Consider the following 20021-nt stretch of genomic DNA (forward strand, 5'->3'; position numbering starts at 1 on the left):
AAATACGGGCTTTGATGCATCGACGATTATTTATTATTCCTGTTATCTACTTTTTCGCAACGTGGATATTGAACATACTCGACATTAGAAAAGCTTTTAATGCAATGGATCGCAATCTACTGTTGTTTAAGTTGACTTCCAATAATATTTGGGGGATCGGAGATTGATTGGATTGGCTTAAAAGCTATCTAATTAGTCGTAGACAAATAGTAAGGATCCGAAATTCTTACTCCGAGTCTGTCGTGTCTCCTTCGGGAGTTTCTATAGATTCATATCTCGGTTTCTAATTATAAAACAATTTTCTAAATTCAGACTTTATTGGTTGATGGTTCTTAAAGAAGGTGTTATATTAAATCTCCTGATTCTGTACCGTAATAATTAACGGCGTGTAAAGATTTAGGTACATTAAAAGTTTTACTAAAGCGTTTGTAAAACCCAATTTACAGATGTGTATTACATTCATTCTGTTTTATGATTCAATAGAGATTTAATAACGATATATCCATACGATTTATAAAGCATATATTCCAAACGCTAAATCGGATTTAAGAGGTTAATGCGGCAAATACGAAGGGCAGGCAAAAAATTAAATTAATGTGTAATCTCATCGATTCGTTTAATGTTTGCATTAGCGTAAAACGGTAGATAAACTAGTAGTGCCGTGTCGTTTATTACCAACTCAAAGCCATTCGTTTCGTAATAATCTCGATTTGTATACATACAAATGGACATGTGTACATATCGTAATTATCTGTATTCGTCAAATATTCGGTTATTATTGCTAAGTAAATCGCATGATTTTATTAAGAAACGCGCACAAACAATTAATTAAGTCTCAAAAAGAATTACGCGTATTATTTTGTTAAGAAAAAATATTCTACGAATATTATTCTTTAAAAAATAATTCATCGAAGAAACAAACTTCCATAATTTTAAAAATTCAATGACGCGCAAATTTTTGCCCGTCTCCATTACTCTTTCAAATTAGAAAAACATGAAGGAAGGGAAACGCGAAAACGAGAATTTATTCCGCTTATGCATCGGTAACTAACACGAATAATTTTATCAGATTTTCGAAATAATTCTCGCGATGAAATTTATGAATATTTACAAACATATAATTCCGAATATTTAATAAAGTGTTATAAATAGCGGAGAATACTCAGTAATTATAAATGTTCATACACAAAATTCCGTACTATCAATATTATTTCTGAACATAGAAAACCGTTGATCTTGTTTGCCTGAATTAATTGCGATTACTTTGTTGCCAATGAATACGAATCCTTTCGATCTGTCTCTATGCTTTTTTCACGTCATTCTCAAGTTTTATTTATTAACGGTGCTTTCCAGTGACCGTGTATATTCGCAAAAGTTTCGACGACCTGGTATAATTTAACATTTTTGAGCCTGCATTTCACTAACTAATTCCTATCGAGAGAGCTTCGCGATTTCGTCCTTTTTCACGGACATAACTCGATTGAACGAGTTGCTAAAAAAGTGCATATAAAATGATATTGATAGAAACGAATACAAGCAAAAGAAATTATAATCACGTATTTGTAAGAAGTAAACACAGGTTATCGAACATTTCTAGCCAGTATCATTTTCATCGCGAATATACCCCGATATTTAATTGCTATTAAATCGACGTTTGATTGAACTCGATAAACAATGATGATAAAATATAATACGACACGCGTCGAAGTCTCTTAAAAGTGTTCGCGTGTGCAAATAAATGCGTAGAACTGCGGGGAAATGCAACACAATTTAGTGTGTTTCGATCTATTGAAACAAACACCGTACGACAGTGACTTGCTGCAATATTACATCAATCCTCGCAAAACAGACTCTGGTTAACATATATTACACTTGAATTGACAAAACAATTTATGAACGTGTTTAATGGTAATAAACGCGTCAATTCTCGAGCGACAGATACTGTACCTCTCTCAACGCACAATATTGCACCTAAATTGACAGAAATATGGAACGGTTATCCTTAACCGCAAATAACGCGACAATCTTTCAAACAAATGAGCACAAATCGAACACGCGATACTCGTGTAACCTCGACTTTGCATATCCACGCTAGCGATTTACTATGAAGCTACTAAAAACTTGTCTTAGATGCAAACGTTTCGATAAACTTCTTTGTAGAAGGCAGTTCCTACTGTTGGAAGATCGAGAGTAATTCCAGTAAGTAGCAAACACAAACAATGTCACATATTGTCCGATTAGCCGTCCTATCTCACAACCATTTGCAAACCAGGCAACCGAGGTTTGGACTCTGAAATTTCTCATATAAGTTTTCCAATGAAATTTAAACGATATTCTTCGATGCACATGCTTTCAAAAAATACAAAGAAAAAAGTAGAAGTCCCCACTAATGCCTGGGGTCCACGGAAGTGTTTTGATCTCAAGAGTTTTCACATATCCCCGATAGTTGCACATAACGAGACAACTTCCAGCACGAGAACTCCACCGCGTGTCTGTGTGAAAGAACCTTCACATCGATTCTTGAGAGCAAAACTTAACCGGTGGACCTCAGGCGTAACACCCATGGTCCGAGACCATCGTCCATAATGGATGTAAGGAAATTATATAACACGACGTAAAGTTATGCTCGCGCAAACATTTGGTTGCCTGTTACCAGAAGTACTTTAAACGAAACAAAAATAGGACAAAGAGAATAACAAGTACAATTAATTATCAATCAATTACTTTTTGTTCTGTAAATATCTTCTTACGTTCTTCAACGTGTATAAACAAACTTTTCGATCTTTTTAAACATACCAGTTATATATTGGACTTGCTACGGGCGTTGAATACACAAATGTTTGTGGCTCCAAGATTGAAAATCAAATTGATTTTAATCATGATTTAATGGGAAACGAACAGGCCAGGTAATAGATCTTACACAACCTATCCATTTGTTAGAAAATCGTTTGTTCAAGAAATGTCTGGCTAGTGGGTTGAAATGGAACGGCGCAACGTCATGCATAAATCACATGCGACGCACATCTAATGGAACTTCTCCCAATAATTCATGCAATTAATTACTCAAGAAATTGACATGTAATCGATCTGTTAATCTCTCATTAAGGAAAACAAGGAGATATCGAACGTGGCATGCACGCAGTTTAGTGGAATCGGTTATAATAGCTCAGTTTGCGATTGCATATTGTCGGAGTGCGAAGATTATATCTTGAGAATAAGACACAAGTATATATGAACTGTTTTCAGTATTCACTGAAATGTAGTAGTCTTCCATCGATCTATTTTAAAATGTTTTAATTAACATTCTCGTTCTCGAATGTTTTCATACGAAATATTAACAATATTAACGTTACACCATTCAAACTCTGTATCTATTCCTCGTCATTGCCTTCAATAAGTTGAAAATTACGTAGATCCTGAGCATCCTGGCGATCAAGAGACGTTTCCTCCGCGTCAAGGAGCCAGTATTCATAAATCAACCATTAATTGCTTCCGTGCATCGTTTGGCAACATTTTCATGAAGTAGTATTCACAGACGCCAGCAGAAGCTTCACTACGTTAACCGGCTTTAATATTATTCTTTATGGCACAAACGCAATTACTCGTAGCACTATGAATGAGGTTACGTCTGCAGTTACCGAAGAAGAGACGCAGCATAAAATATTTATAAAGTAACTAACGTTTGCTTGCAGCAGTTACATTTTACAATTTCTTTAACAGCGCGAAGATATCAGTTATTATCGCAGATTACGAAATACGATTACGTAAATATTTCTATAATTAAAAGTTTCCATAATGGCGTCACTGTGATTGCACAACATTATGAATTGCCTATTTGACCTCGTTTAAATAAAAAACAATGTAAGAATGAAGCGAGCACTTCTACCCCATCATAATTGGTTTCCAATTTTTGTATTTAGCAACAAATCGTTTCAAACCAGTATCGATGAACGATTACTTTTTCCTTGGCGAAATGACCATCGATTAATACGTACAACTGAGAAATCGGGGTCAAACAGTTTTCAGGACACCGTGTATAATCCGTGAAAGTTCATTATAACTCGATCTCGAGATCCTTTCTCGCAAATAAAAGCGAAATTGCGTCCAGCAGTCTGTGTATCAATATTTATTCTCCGTACCCAGGGCAATCCTTTCAGACCTTTAAGGGGTGTTTTCCCTCGGTTGGCTTTATTTACACATCGTTACACGACCCGCGGCACGGAAACAAACCAATAATACGCGTAGGATAATAAAGTCCTCACGGTCTGGGATCGCGCGCGAGGTGCGACATACGGTCTCTCTGTTAAATAATAACGAGCCCACTTATCTTAACAACGGGTCTGTTCGCACGGCAATAATTTAGAGCCCCCGAACTCGGGTGTATCAAAATGTCTGTGTTTCCTTTCATCGTATCCGCGCGGGATCGTAGGAGTCGCACCCACTAAAACGCGTAACGATGCAGACGGGTTACAAAGGGAACAGACATTGCGATTGCAAAGGAGTGGAACGGAATGTCGGAGTGACGGAGCGTGTGGAAGGGTGAAAAACAGCGAGAGAAGAGAGGGTGGGACCCCGCTAGCGAAACGAGAGAACGCATTACACGGTCGTTCATACACACGCGTGTGGATTCGAGGCTCTCGCATTTGGTTCGCCGCAAATGAATATCCGATTGCTTCTATATAGGGAACCGTCGTATATGTGCATCCGTTATCCAACGTTATACCTTCAATCGTGTGTTATCTTCCACGAGCAATCGATAAACCTCATAAAATCGAGCGTGACTCTGTCACAAATGGTCAATTCAAAATCTCGAAATTCAACGATTTGCCGCACGACAAACTGCATACTGCACCCTAATGGATACGTTCGTTCGCTGTTAACATCGATTCGGATGGCCATTAGAATCCGCTATATTATTTCGAGCGTAACCATTGTTGTCGAAAAGTATTCGATATCGTTTTCATTTAAATCCGCGCGTTTACAAAAATCCGTTTCTATCAATCGCCTCGCCGCAGGATGTCGCGTGTATCATCGATCGTGTGAAAAGCCACGACTTTGTGAACTAATTGATTTTTGTAAAGAGAATATAAAGATACATCGATTAATATACATGAAATATTTGAATAATTTTGCAATTAACTCTGCAGCATAGTATTGTTACATTTTACCATAGAAGAAGGCATGTTCAATTTACGAATTCGTTATAAATTTTAATTTAAAAATGCTGTAGAAAAATTCATCTCAATTTGTACGCAAAATACGACAGCGCAGTTACGTTTTACCTGTTTTGCGGCCAAAAAGCACGCGTTGCTTTCGAACAATGACTGTGCTAAAAATTCACAATAACAAGACCAAAAAGTTTACCATGACCTCGTTATTTGTTATACAGATGTACCTCAATATTTTAGTTCATTTAAAAAAACACGAAATACTTGTACCGCTTCGGAGGAATGGAATTATTTCCATGAAATTAATGTCAAGATAATTTTAACGACGGCTCACGTTGACTTTAGATAATTATTCGGTGCAAATGTTTGTATTTTTTCAAGTTACGTATATTGCCATGATAAACACAGAAATACGGCTCATTATAATTACCGGCCAGGCAAATCGACCGCGAAGCACCGTGTATCATCGCATCTGCTTTTAGTAAATTCTGTTGTCATTGATGATTGGGTCGAGCGTAAATATTTGCGTACGATATATGCTGTATATCCTGACGGGATATAGCGCAGGGGGTAACTGTGGATACTGTAGAAATGGTTGATTGTTTCTGAATATGGCGCTAATAATAAGACACCCATTACGATGCTGCACCGTGCAGTGTCTAAACTGCTAATGACAAACTATAAGATTTAAGATCATTTCAATTACTATACGTCGAAAATGTTAAAAAGCTCGTTGATCGTGGGATTAAATTTTAAATATTATTTCTTAAAGAAAATAAATCTCTGTGAATCGATCGAGCCGTTCGCACGTCGCAATTTGAACAGTAAATAACCGTGATATTTATAACAAATATTCCCAGGAATATCCGATAAATGATTGATTAATAGTACACTCCATTTATCTTGTTGGACGCGTTGCCGCACAAAACGACGAGAGATCACAAAATACAATTAACGGGGTTGAGGAACGTTACAAAAATTGAGCACTGATATACACTTAAAGACTGAGAAGCAGCGTGAATGGAGTGGCGGAGATAACTATGCGGCTGCTAACGAAGCATTGTATTGTAGGAATCGAGGAAAAAGAGAAATACGGAATTCGAACCCACGATCTTCGGATTGCTGGCTAGCCGTACTCCTAATTTCTCTATCGCCGTACCGCTTACTATTCCGGTGTTAATGATTCCTTTTTCCCTGTGGGTGTGGAGGGATCTCCGTATCCCGTGCTCTCCCGAACGTGACATCCGCTATGGATCGTTCAAACTCGCACGTCCTCTTACCGCGTGTCTCCTTCAAACGATCGTCGCCAATCGTTTATCTTCGACGTCGTACGATCGCTAATTCCCCTCACTCCGAACGAGCTCTAAAATGTAGGAATCGAGAGGAAAAAGAAGTAGCTGAAAAGATGACGAGTGGCTACGATTGACCCTAGTGGATCAGTCACGCCTCTACGCTGACGTATTTTCAGCCATCGTTTATTATTGGCAAGCAGTAAATTATAAGCAGAAGAGATTCACTTCTACGTTAAAGTATCATAAATCAACAGACGTTTAAACAAACTGATCTCGATCAATAGCTCGAGTGTTCGATTAAATACCAGAATTTTTATTTTCAACGAGGGTGTTTATCTGAAATGATTTTTTCCACATTTGGCATGCGATTCGATGTACGTCGTCTCGTTAATCATCTTTCCAGCTCTACGACAACCATGCGCTAACGTAAATAAAAAGACGTGAATTACGATTACCGTGGAGTTGTGACGCGAGTTTCGTTTCAATTTAAACTTTGGGACATAGAATTAGAACGGAGAAAAACTGGCGACCTGAACTTGCTAATTCAAACGCAAGAGCATATTTAGTAAACGTATGCGCCAACATTACCATATCGCCGTGTTGCTTTATTATTTTCTTAATAGTTCGCTTTCTTTCGAAGGTATGAGGATCTCCAATCCTAAATAGTATATATTTCAGGAACTATCAATTTATCCGACGTTTACGTTTACCTTCCGAGTTTTAAGAGCAAAGTTCTAATTTTATTCGACTCATAAATACGAGACACGATGATTTATGTTCCCTCGTTCGCGATCGGACGTCTCGCATCGTCTTATACAGGCTGTAAATAAATAATGGTCGGGGGACAAATAATATCGACTATTTCTTGCTTCGCGACGACGACGAATTCATTTCGTACTGCTTGGATAATTACTTTCATAAAGTCCATTAGCTACTTGTCATTATTCTCTCGCGAAAGAAACAACAATTCTCTCGCGAGAATTGAGCAGAACTGCGATCGCTTCGGTTGATACCTTCCGACATGCATTATCGTTAATTAAAGGTTTGTTTTCTCGTCGAGTTTCCGTCCGCCAGAGTAAACAGACACGACGCTTTACGACTTTCGGACACTTGGATTTTACGAGTCGCGCCACTTTTGATGGTTAATCGATTTCACTGGTTTGCAAAAATACGCGGATTCCCGTTATCCATGCGTGCATTTGCATTATAACGAACAGATTAAAACTATAAAACACGAGTACGATTCGTTCGATCTATGGTTCTGATCTACAAAACGCAGTCTTTAAATATTTTTTTTATTCGTACGGAAACTTATGGAAGCCATTGTTTTTCTAAATGAAGAATAGACGATGAATCCTATAATTTCGAACAATTTTCCCCCGTTTTTATTCGACCGAATATATTACGTTCGGACGATATACGATAGCGACAATTTCATCGTGTCGCGGCGTCTCGGTGCTCCTCACATTTGTCAGATTAAAATTCCTACCAATGCAGAAATGAACGCCGCGATTGCAGCACCGTACGTAAATCATGGTATTACTTGGTAACGTGCGCGAAAGAGATAGCGGAGTAGTGGATAGGAGAGAGAAGACGCACAATGCAACGAGAGGCGAAGTTCGTTGTTTCCGAAAGCACACAAACGCGCCAGGAGAGACGGAAGTATGAGAAAACAGCAAGCGCGCGTGCACCTATCCGACGCTGGGTTTCGCTCGTATACGGACATTACGCCGGATGTTAAATGCTTGCAATAGTACCGACGCTGCGCGACGCTCAATTCGACGCTGAAAATCTCCCCAGGAGATGCGGCAACCGTAAAAATCGCGAAACGGCGCGCAATACTTCGTTCTTAACCCATCGCAGGTCGCGTGACCAATTGTTACGCGAGGAGGCCACGGCACGAACGTTTCCTCTCGGCTTCATTTTCAAAAATAATACGTACGCGAGCACAAATCTTTCGCGCGAAATGTTTACGATCACGACCCCACAAATTTAAAGTAATATTTCAGAATATGGGACGCTGGGCCAAGTTTCGATCAATTTTGTTCGATTCCACTTACTGGAAGGATTTTAATTCCATTCGTAGTTAACATTTTTTTATCGGGGTAGTTACCCTACTTTCCAAGAAGTATTTAAAGATTTTTCGATTAATATCGTAGTATAAATTCAACAGACGCGAAATCACCAAAATGATTAAATTATTATTAGTCTTTGGGAGAGTAACGAGGAAGTCTACTTAATTAATAATGGATACCGTAGACTTTCCACTGAAATAGCAAACTTCAATTTTTATAGCTTGGAAGACTGTTCTGCCTTCTCCATTAACGTTTCGTAAAAGCGTTACCTTAAAAAATGAAATCAATAACTCGTAAATTTTTAATTAATACGAGGAAACGATGATGTAATGATACTTAAAATATCACAGAGTAAGTATACTGGATTATTAAGTATTTACTCGGTAATACTATACCAAATTCTGAGTGAAAATTCTGTTGTTTTCTTAAAAGGATACGCGATTGAATACAATTTTCCTGCCGCGTCTGACCATAGCTCGATATTTCTACTTGCGTTAATGTCCAAGTCGTGAAAAATTTAATTCAATATTTTCGACTTGTTTCTTCGCGTGGAATTCTTTTTTGTTGTACCATGATTGTTGTGGCATCCAGTATATACGACGCGGAATAACTCGGACGTATGCAAAAACGTAATACGAAACCTACTGGCGGTCGACGCTCGGAGGATTAAGCAAGGGTTACCGTATTTCTTCGCTTCGCAATTTAATATTTTCAACTCTGCCATACAAAGTTAAACGTGAACTTAACAATCAAGGAAGTACAATTTCTAGACGGGATAACGGCTCCAAGTCACGCTAATCTTAAGTGAAATCACCTCTCTTGAAACATTCAAACTACTTTATCATACCAGTCGCCTACCCGACTGCTCTTCACCCTTAATGAATAAGTCGAGTGGTTTGTTGCGCATCGTTCCAGTAACAAATACGGCTAACTAAGCGCAAAAGTGCGCGGGCGTCCGCGAAAGCTTATTACTCGATGTTTACAACCGCGAAGAAACTTGGCCGACGTGCACGACGGGGAATCACACTTTCAGAACTCGACAGAGAACTTCCACCGCGGCTCCGACGACCATACCGAACAATTTCAAACGAGCCTTGACGACCCGCGATCTTATAATTAACCCATTTCGCTTTAGAGCTTTAATATTCAGTTTCCAGCCGGGAATCAACGACTGTTGGCAACACTGGCGCCGCGCCTTGTCGACGAATCAACGGAATTGAGAAATGTTTATTGTCTCGTTACCTAAACTTGGAAATTATGAACTTTCCGCAATTGACTTATCGCGTACGAGTTACTATAAATTAATGTGAATTGTGAATTCTCGATGGATAATACCGATTGCTCCTGGACACTTATTTCGAAATTAAGAAACATCTTTTTACTCTGCTGAATACGAAACTATTTATTAAATACAGAAAAAGTATTAAAGATTATTTTTTTGGAACAAGAATATATTTATAGGTCTATTACACCCCGCAGTTGATCAGGTTGTTTTGCATTAAATTAAAACATCTGTTTCTACAAATTGATACATAATAATATTTACGCGTCCTTTGCGTCGAATTCAGAATTTCACTAACTCGAAAACGTGCAGTATGAAAATTGAATATTTTCAAAAGGGATTTAATTTACCGAACACCTTTATGCCACTGAACTGTTACGTGCAACAGACACGATATTTCCCGCGTGAATATCGTTCAGTCAATTGTACGATATCGCGATTAAAGAATTCTGTTTAAATGGGTTAACAATGAAACCGTCCGTCAATGTTTACCATGAGATATTAAATTGTCTGGTATGATTTATACGTTAAGGGACAGATACATCAGTCGACTTGCTCGTGTATTGCGTTCGAATGCACAGAATCGCCGACGAGATGTATATTCATTGGGAAATTGTGGCATAATAATGATAACATCTAGTTAATAATACGTAAGCTATTATGCACCTGTTGTTTATTAATGCTCAACGTGTTACAATATAGCGATTATGACGCTGATCTTTTATATTTCGACGTGTGGCTGTTCATTAGCGAAAATCAATATTTATTAACCGCGCCAGCTGGATCGCAATACCAGACAGGCAATCACAAACATCTCGAAATAATCGAATAATGTGTAAATTCGAGTAATAAGCATTTGAATAAAACAATAATTACGGGTCAGATCCGTTAATCTGGCTAGAATTTCATAAAATTACTTAATATTTAATATCCCTTCGATTCTTTTGGCTTGAAAAATGCTTATTTGATATTGGAGAATATAATACATTTTTGCTTCAGTTTTAACATTATTAACGAAGAAACCACAAATAAACTGTGAACGAAACCTATTATTAATAATAATATCTTGCTTGTATTAAGTAAACAATTCATTCTAAACATATACGAAATATAAATTTTTCCATATATTTTTAAATTACACGTAACGTGCATCAGGTATTTATTTTTCATGCACTGAGAGTCACATTTAATGATACACGTTCGTTAATTAAAAAACAGTGTCCAATATTAAAGGTGCCTCTATTTTCTGTCATAACTATCGTTATCAAAAATTAAAATAAAAAGAATGTGCCTTCTGATACTTCTATTAATTGGAAGAATCGTTAAGGGACAGCGGAGAAAAATGTTTCCAATATAGAGTGCAGTATAAGATTGATTTTTTTATATCGAATGCACTGCTGACAAAAAATTTGAAAGCGACGAATATTTGGAAATATTTACGAAAATTCCAAATAAAGTAAAAACCAAAGGATTCTATCGATTTTCTTCCAAATGATATCAATGAGTGGAAATGCACAGATACATTTATATTATTTAATTTTACTTGTTCCACAATTATACAGGTCAAACCTGTGACCAAACAAGAACGTTTAATACGAAATAAATTAAACTATACCTATATGTTATGTATTTCAGAATCGATATGTTTTGTTCTTGTTTCCCTTAGAACACGTACTATCCGTCCGCGAGAAGAAGCCTAACGAGTGTTTACGCTCCCACTCTAGTTTACAATTTACCAGCTCCCCCTACAATTGCACGCATTGTCGCTATTGGCGGAGGTCACCCGCTGTTGATCTTCATCACTGTCCCCAGCCAATAGCAACAATGCGTACAATGGTAGGGAAGTTAGGGAACTTTAATATCGAGTGGGGATGCAAACACTCGTTAAGATTTTTCTCGCGGACGGACTGTACATGCACGGGTAGTAATATTCATAAAGTCACTTAATCGACTATTTTAACAATGAAATAAATCTTCGATAATGTAACAAAAAAATATCATCGACAGAAGACATAATAGTAAGTACTCGATTGAAAAAAAATTCCTCTTCTTCAACATTTTACTTAATAAATCATTCTTAAAGGTAGATCGTTTAATTTATTTGCAATTAGGGATTATTGAATTTAACACAGATTTGTTCAAACTGTCGAGACAAAAAACTAAGCTTCTAGAAATAAGGTCGCGATAAACGGAAACGGTTTCGTACGCCAAGGTACGAACAATATCGTCGAAGTGATAATTACGCCGGTGTTCGTCAGTCGATATCCTGTTAAGCAGCATCAAAATAATTTAATATAAAAGTAGAAGTTCTAAATGTCTCTCGGAACATTGAAACTTCTCTGCTTTTACTGTTTTACAGCCGACGGTGAAACCTTTGAGCTATATTTCATTACGCGAGCGAAGATGGAGAAACGGCGAAACAGGGAGAGAGAGAAGGCGATCGAAAGCGACCGTACGGCCGATTCGAAGTTACCGACTTCCTTCATTTCGCAATTAAATACTTGGGATAGGTGCGATTTAATTAACGAGCTCGCGAAACGTCATACTTATTCGGCGAAACGGGGACGCGATGGGCACGTCGGCGCTCGGCCCAAGTTTATTCTCCGCGACAAGAGAGATTTAAGGAACATTATCGCAGCATTGTTTCGCTGTTTCAGACTTTGGCATAACTACGGGCAGGCAGGAGGCGCAATATCCCTGTGCCTTCGTTTACAACAGCAACGAGACACGGAACGGCACGTTCGCATCCCCAAACTACCCCGGTTTGTATCCGCGGGACACGGAATGTCACTACTTTTTCAACGGCCAGCCCACCGAACGAGTCCATCTTCATTTCCATTTCTTCGACATCGAGGGAGTACCACCGTAAGTCCAAATTGTTTTAATTGTTAAAAACAATAGGAAAGATTACGAGAGACGGGGCCACCTTTTCACTATGTCACGCAGATCTTCGTTAACACCAGAACTACCGTTGTATTTTTCATTACAATTACTCCTACGAATCTACCGAAGGACTAAGGGATTCGACTGTCCAAGTTATTTCTGAGCAGTCAAGAAGAAGTTAATGTCCCTGTTGACGATCCTCGATTTGTCTGTCCCTGGAATTGCCTTCTGAATTGAAATTTTGAGTGGCACAGCTCGTAACTTTCCACGGCTAACGAGAACGATATGATTTCACGGTCTATGACAGGAGTATTCAATCTTCCTCTACCACAAAACTGAATTCAAAGAGCAATTTCATCAGTTCTTGTATTCAATAGCGAAAATACGTTTCTCCCGGAATTTGGGCGCGTTATAGATCAGGACTTTACACAGTTAGCATCGGAAGAAGTACCGTTGCCACGTTACTTGTTTTTGGTATTAAATAAATTGCAAAAAGTTGCACGCGCTTGGTACTGACGAAAAAAGTTTTGCTAAGGTATTCGAACTAATTAAACGCTCGAAGAGAAGGTACGCGCAAGATGGAGATTTTCGAGAGTAGAATTAAGCGAATCCAAATTAAAAAGAGCGGATCGTTACGCGAATTTATTGACTAGAACTGTTGAGTTGCTTCAAAAAATCAATAACTATTCAATTTTAGATAGAACTTACAGTTTCGTTGGGTGGTGGAAATTCTTTATGGACGACTCCTTTTCCAGAAAGAAAGCAATTTAATATGGTTTTCACTCTTGACTCTGATATTTTCGTTTTTTGTAATCTGGGCGGAAAAGGTTTCTTCCACCGCTGACTTCGCATTTTTTTTTCGTGGTTATGATACCATTTCCATAAACTCTGGTCAATTTCCCTGGTCATTTTTAGTAAACACAATTTATTAAAATTATTGCATCGATTCGTCAGAGATAGTCTACATCTTGGATATGTTTTCTATATTACATACGTCATTAATGCATACAATTTGCAATTCAGTAATTAAAAACAACTGATTATAACCAAGCACGGTTGGCGGCAATTTAATATTAAAATCAGGCTTGATAAAATATCTTATTTATCGCGTAATTTGCAAAATAATTTTGATCGATTGATTTCATAAAATGTTATCTTTGGTCTCGTTTAACTGTTCGAAAACTAAAAAATTTGTGTAAATAATGATTTAAATGTTGTTTTACGAAATGAGTTTACTAATTTAAATTGATAAAGTGGGTTGAAAATTCAGTGCCAATTCCGTACGCAATCTAATAGAGAACTTCCAAATAACGCAAGCGTAACAAAATACAGTCACCAAACACGAACGATGATCCCACAACTTCATAGTGGCAGAAATTTCGCGTACCGAATACCTTTTCGTCGCTCGACGGGACGAGAGGAGACAGAGTAAGCATCTTTAGTCAACTAGAAGTCTACTGGTACCAAATCGATACTAGTTCGATTAGCCAATCCTGATGTAGCTCGACGTTCTACTAAATCAAACTGCGTCAAACAAAGTTTCGAGCTGCTTATTGGAGACGAAGACGCTACGTCCAAAGGTGTCCTTTAATCGATAGCCTGAAAGTCCATCGAAACGTCGAAGTGTTTGCTGCAGGTTGACTAATTAACGAGCATATTAATTAGAGCAACGGAAGTTAAACATAATCCACGGATCGATATTAAGGTGAACGAAATCGAAATGACTACCGTGGAAAAAGAAACGAAGAATCTGGCCACGTAATGACCTAATTGGATCTTATTAAATCGTCATCAATAACCATGCTGTTTGTGTGGCCCTTCGTTCATTATCACGGATGGCTAATTAGTCGTGTTTTGCCACTTCCTACCGAACTTTTAAACAATCGCGCTAAGAGGAAGCGCGAAGTAGGTCTCGCGACTTCGATCGATTCGAGTTGCCCGAAATACGGCCTAAATTTAATATTTTCAAATTAGCCCAACCGACAGCAAATTTTAAAGAAGCAAACTTGATCTTCGTATGATCTCTACACCTTTACCCACAGAGAACCTGATTTTTTAATTATCAGTGCCAAAGTTACTCGAAGGGATCGTTTTAAACGACTTACACTGTACGTGGCGATTAAGTGCTGGTTTATGTAATATTCAGACTCCAGTAGATATTGTGTAGTATTCAGACATTGATAGATATCGAGACTAATTCGAAAGAAGTAGTCAAGGAGCTGGTTAAGCCACTTCGAAGTGTGTAATATTGGAGAAGGAGCTGATCGAAGCTGCCTGGTCGCGAACAATGACTTGATTAAAGCCACCTCAGAAGATTCGAGGAGCTGGCTAGAGCTACCTCCAAGGGATGACTAAGGAGCTGGTTAAAAGTATCTTAGCAGTACCTGTAGTTTGAAATAGTCGCAAGCTCACTATAGTACTTCCGCAAGTTCTCTAATTTCCTCTGGCTCGCGGCCCTGTATTTATACGGACTCGAGACCCTCTACTCTCGAAATCGAATGGTTGGGAGGCAGGGAGGGCAGAATCGATTTGATTGGTGCGAAGCTTCACACTCTCAGCCCTATATTATCTGTCTACGCGCTTGCAAACGCTTTCCTCGCAGCATATAAGGATTTCAAAGTATTCTCTGCACTATAAATGGAACAAGAACTACAAATAACAATGAAATCCAAAGTCGAATTATTTAAATACATCAATCTAAATGATGCTGAATACATCAATCTTTTCTATTTATTGTATCAAATACAAACACAGTTGGAAACAGACGAAGTATATAGAGCAGAATGATACTTTCTCCAAATTAGGCTGTTTTGCAATTTAACCCAATAAGTAAGTCGTTGGTAGTTGCGAAGACATTTAAACTTTTAACGAACTTCGAACTGCTTGTTATCGTTATACTACCAAAGAATTTAGTATTAAATTGATCTTATACAATTTGTGTTTACTTTGGAACGTACTCGTAGCTCCGATGCAGAAGTCTTTAAGTTTGCTAATTTATATAATAGAAATCAGTATTGGGAAGGATGGGTAGAAAGACAATGTCCTTCTATTTTTTAGACGTTCATCACACTTAAAACTTTTGAGATTTTCGAGACATTCAAAGCCTCTAAAACATTCAACAGTCTCTAGACTTTTAAGAGCTCCATTACTCCCAGGAATATGCCAAAATGTCGAGACAAAAAGTCATTCCTTAACTCAAGATATAGTGGGACTCCGCTGCTCCAACTTGCAAATTTTCAAGCAAGTTAAGAGTATGAAGATTTGAGAGACTTCGAAACTCTCTCAGAACTACGATAGCCTTGTTATTCTTGAGAGCCTTGAATATTTTGTGTCTCGAGTCTTAAAACTTTCTGGCTATTTTCAAAATTTGTGACAATTTTATTGTGTGTTTCTATAATCTTTCAACATCCTTTGTTCTCGTATTTATCTTTCCTTCCAGATCACCAAGAATTCGAAAACATTTACTCGTAAAAGATTTCTGAGGATTCACTGGAACTTCGAAGACATTTTGAGACCGTTCGAATCAAAATGTCTTAACGTAATTTGAATCGAAGATACTCGTACTTATCATTACAAACCTGCCTCTCGAATTACCAAAGGTTTTCATCCTGCTTATTTCCCTTCGAGAACGTCGAGTCGTAAACTCTGCAGCTCGAACGAAAGTTCAATTAGACGAAGTGCAGCGCGGCGACACCTCGCCAGATTATTGCGTTTCTATCGCCAACCGAGGAGGATACATTTCTACTCGTAAACCGGAAACCCGCGTGTAAACAGTCCAAAATATATGTCTCGAAACGAGGAGAACGAACGGATGATCTATCGTAGGAATTACCACTTGTGTCATCGGTACAAGGAGCCGATCACGACGTGTATGTATCTCGCCCTTTGCACGATAATGGCGTCATCGCTTATCAATATTTCTTACAGCCGCTGTACATTATTTGCAACAACGGGTGCATTCCTTCGGCGAACGACCGCATAAATCGTCGACATCAGTTCCATTTATTTGGCGGATCGCCACTTCCTTTTTGCCTTTAATTACGGAACGCATAACAGTCCCTACGGTTTCGTAATATTTCTGTTATTTCCGCAACCGCAATTGGCGGAGAACTACGTAGCGATGGGATCAAACACCTTCCAATCAGATTCGAATCTTCCAACCATTTATAAATATAATAAATAAAATATACTAAACGAGTCTCCCAAAAATGCAAACTTTAATAGGTTACGCTCGTTAAAATAGTTAACGTATGTATCACGTACCAAATATAGCTTGACAAATAAAAATTGAACAACGTTAATTTCATTTCTAATAACCGAGCAAGTACAATACATTTGCTTACCACATTTTCAAGCGAGGACCGGTCTCTCCTTCGCCGTATAATACATTGTATATTCAATTGTGGCGATTCGACTCGGTAGGAAAGCTCCGGGGCTAATTGCTCGCGTAAGAGGACTTATTGTGCATACTGAAGTTGATCCCATCACTATACGTGACCGTCGCCCTCGGTCGCGCGCGTCCCCATTAAAGTTATTTTCACGCCGAGTCGAACGGGACAAAAAATCGAACTTGGCACATCCGTGGCACGCGAAAATAAAGCGTTATTTCTGACGCCCCCACGGTTGGGCCATTCTCCCCGAACTTTAATCGCGGATTACGTGATCGGAGGATCCGTTGACTCCGGGAGCAAAACGGGCGGGAAATATTTATGGAGAGCAACCGGCGGGGGAGTGAAGCAGGGGAATAAAATCCGCGAACGGCGGGAATATCCGTAGGATTCTGATTGTAAAGCCTGGATGGTACGCGGCCTGGTTACACATGTATATTAAAGTTATGCGCGGGAAGAGCCAAGATTGAATTACTTATGGAATTGCCGGTCCACGGCTATGAAAGCAATTTACGATCACGCGCAAGGAGTCTGAGAAAAAGCATTCGAAATCTCCTCGATATTCCCCCTCGAAAAGGTGAATATTTCAAGAGACTTCGTTTCCTCTGCTTCGGACTCTTCGACCGCCGTGTATATCAATTTACCCGTGGATCGCGCGACACGCAATTTTCACGAAAATTTTACGTATAATCGAGGAACTTAGACGCTCGTAAATTATATATACACACGATTGTATTTTATAAATGGAGGAAAAGATTAGGCAAAAGCTTGTCTTCCGAGCTGAAACTAGAGATGCCATGAATGTTTAATGGGATTCTAAATGCGTGCTTCGTCCTACGGAAACGAGTTAATGGGAAACGTGTTTATACCAACAATTCTGTATAGTGCAATGTCGATTGTTTGAAGCGATAGAATGAAAATTTCTTCCGATAATTAATTTGACAGATAATATTGATACTGTCGCTGTAACTGTTCGATCGAATGTCTTTTAATAAGAAAATATTAATGTTTCACAGCATTAAACTGTTAATATTCGAATAACGATGTTAAATTGTTTTAACGACAATTTTGGAGTATCTTTTGACTGACAATGACATTGAAACAACATTCTTCTATCGCAAAATAAAAACAAATACTCAGGTAATTAAAGATTATAACATAGGGGTGATTGATTTCACAGATGCGACCCTGTCTCGGCCAGCGACTTCGTCGAGTTTTCGAATTACATGACCAGGGACCGAAAGTACCCGAGAAATTGTGGCCAGCTGAAGGAGTTCGATGTCGCGAGTGACAGAAAGTTCTTTCGCGTGACTTTTAAGAGCAACGACAGATACGACGGAATGGGATTTAACGCCAGCTACGTGTTTGTAGACGAGGAAGGAAATTACACAACAAAGCCGCCGACGAGTAATGCGTCAACGTTAAAAGGTAAAACTAAACTTCTTTTCTCTCGACTTTCGTTCCCTTTCATACTTGAATTTTTACGTTACCCGCACAATGGCGGCCTTTTTGCCCCTTTTGTGTTAATTTCCGTACACAGGGAAACTGAAATGAGATTTCTAAAATACTAGTATAAACCCATTCTATTAATTTGTGAAAAGTGTAGCTAATTACAAGTATACACGGGCACACTATACTTAATTTTTCTAAATAATTACATCACGACAGAACCTATCAAAACAGACTTATTTTAAATAAACCGTTCTTTAGCGCCAGTATAAACTTCGACAGAATTACGTGTTATTATTATTTTTTAAATATATTTTAATTAAATCCGCCAATGAGTTTTATACAACTTTCAAGAAGTAAAGTCAAGAGTTTAGGGATTAACGAACATTTTAAAGTAGATGCCTGACGGTGGAAGAGTTGCGTACGAACTTCAGAAGCAGTCTAGTCGTTGTAATGCATATTCTAATGAACGAATCGATGTCGTGCAGCTGATACTAGTACTTAGAAATACGATATGAAGCTGGGTGGGCTCACGACACATAGTTTGCAATGCAAAGGCCGTTACAATTCTGCATCGCGAAACGCTCGATACACGCATTTATAATACTTTCATGCGCGGGAAGGAGGTTTACCGTCGAACACAGAAGTTCTCCAACTTTTTACAAAACATTGGCGCGGAATCCCGGATGCAGCTTTAAAAAATCAAGCCCCTCGTCGGATTCGACCGGTTTATCGCGAAATCCCGTGAATAATAGACAGTTTACATCCAAAATAGCGGAAGCTCGCGTCGGTGTAAAAAAGATTGTACGCGATTTATAATAGGATTTGCAGTAGACGGCCCCCCGCTCTGCCCTGCAGATATTGATAGAGGAAATCGAATTTTTATGTACACACTTCCATTATTAAATCACTCGGAAAACGGATTCGTTTGCTTAATCGTACGTAAATTGGACGAATCGAGAGCCCAGCGCGAAAGAGAAAACGGTACCTGCCCTTCGGTGATGCTTCTTGTAATTTTAAACTTTGCACGTGCCAGATATTATTGTAGTTTCAGCCTCAAATATCAATATACCTCACACCGTCGAAAGAGTCGATCGTACTTTATTTTAACTTATCAGGGCAAGTGAAAATAGCGGGTTCCACTCCAGGTAAATAAATTCTTAGGCAACGTACGAACAGTATAAATGGTAATTTTATAGCCAACAAATCACCAAATATTTATAAACAGAAAAGAATACGCAAGGAACAAGGAACAGGTTCTTCCGTTAATTTCAAAAATAAGAAAAAGTTGAAAATATTGTTCTTAGTTCGGAACGTATGAAATGAAATTTGTTAATGCGTGCCTTTGTTTTCGAGAGAATTGACTTTGAAAATGCATTCGGTACGCGTGCAATAAAGTACAATTTTTACGCAAGTAGAAATAGTGAGTCACGGGACAGACGCGCCAAACAAATCATGTTCAATCACACGCGTATGCGACAAAT

At 38.5% G+C, this 20021-nt stretch overlaps 1 protein-coding gene and 1 long non-coding RNA gene across 3 annotated transcripts in view; one reads left to right on the forward strand and one right to left on the reverse strand.

Annotated features, from left to right (window-relative positions):
* Positions 1 to 20021, forward strand: part of Sol1 — a 556981-nt gene that overhangs the window by 525973 nt on the left and 10987 nt on the right. The window contains exons 11-12 of the mRNA XM_076774500.1: positions 12475 to 12682; positions 18269 to 18516. Coding sequence (XP_076630615.1) covers positions 12475 to 12682; positions 18269 to 18516 — 456 coding nt within the window. The remainder of the gene's footprint in view (positions 1 to 12474; positions 12683 to 18268; positions 18517 to 20021) is intronic.
* LOC143346425 (uncharacterized) overlaps positions 1 to 20021 on the reverse strand; it is a 316064-nt gene that overhangs the window by 193011 nt on the left and 103032 nt on the right. The window lies entirely within an intron of this gene.

Source organism: Colletes latitarsis, chromosome 10 (genome assembly GCF_051014445.1).
Source record: "Colletes latitarsis isolate SP2378_abdomen chromosome 10, iyColLati1, whole genome shotgun sequence".
Classification (NCBI taxonomy): Eukaryota; Metazoa; Arthropoda; class Insecta; order Hymenoptera; family Colletidae; genus Colletes; species Colletes latitarsis.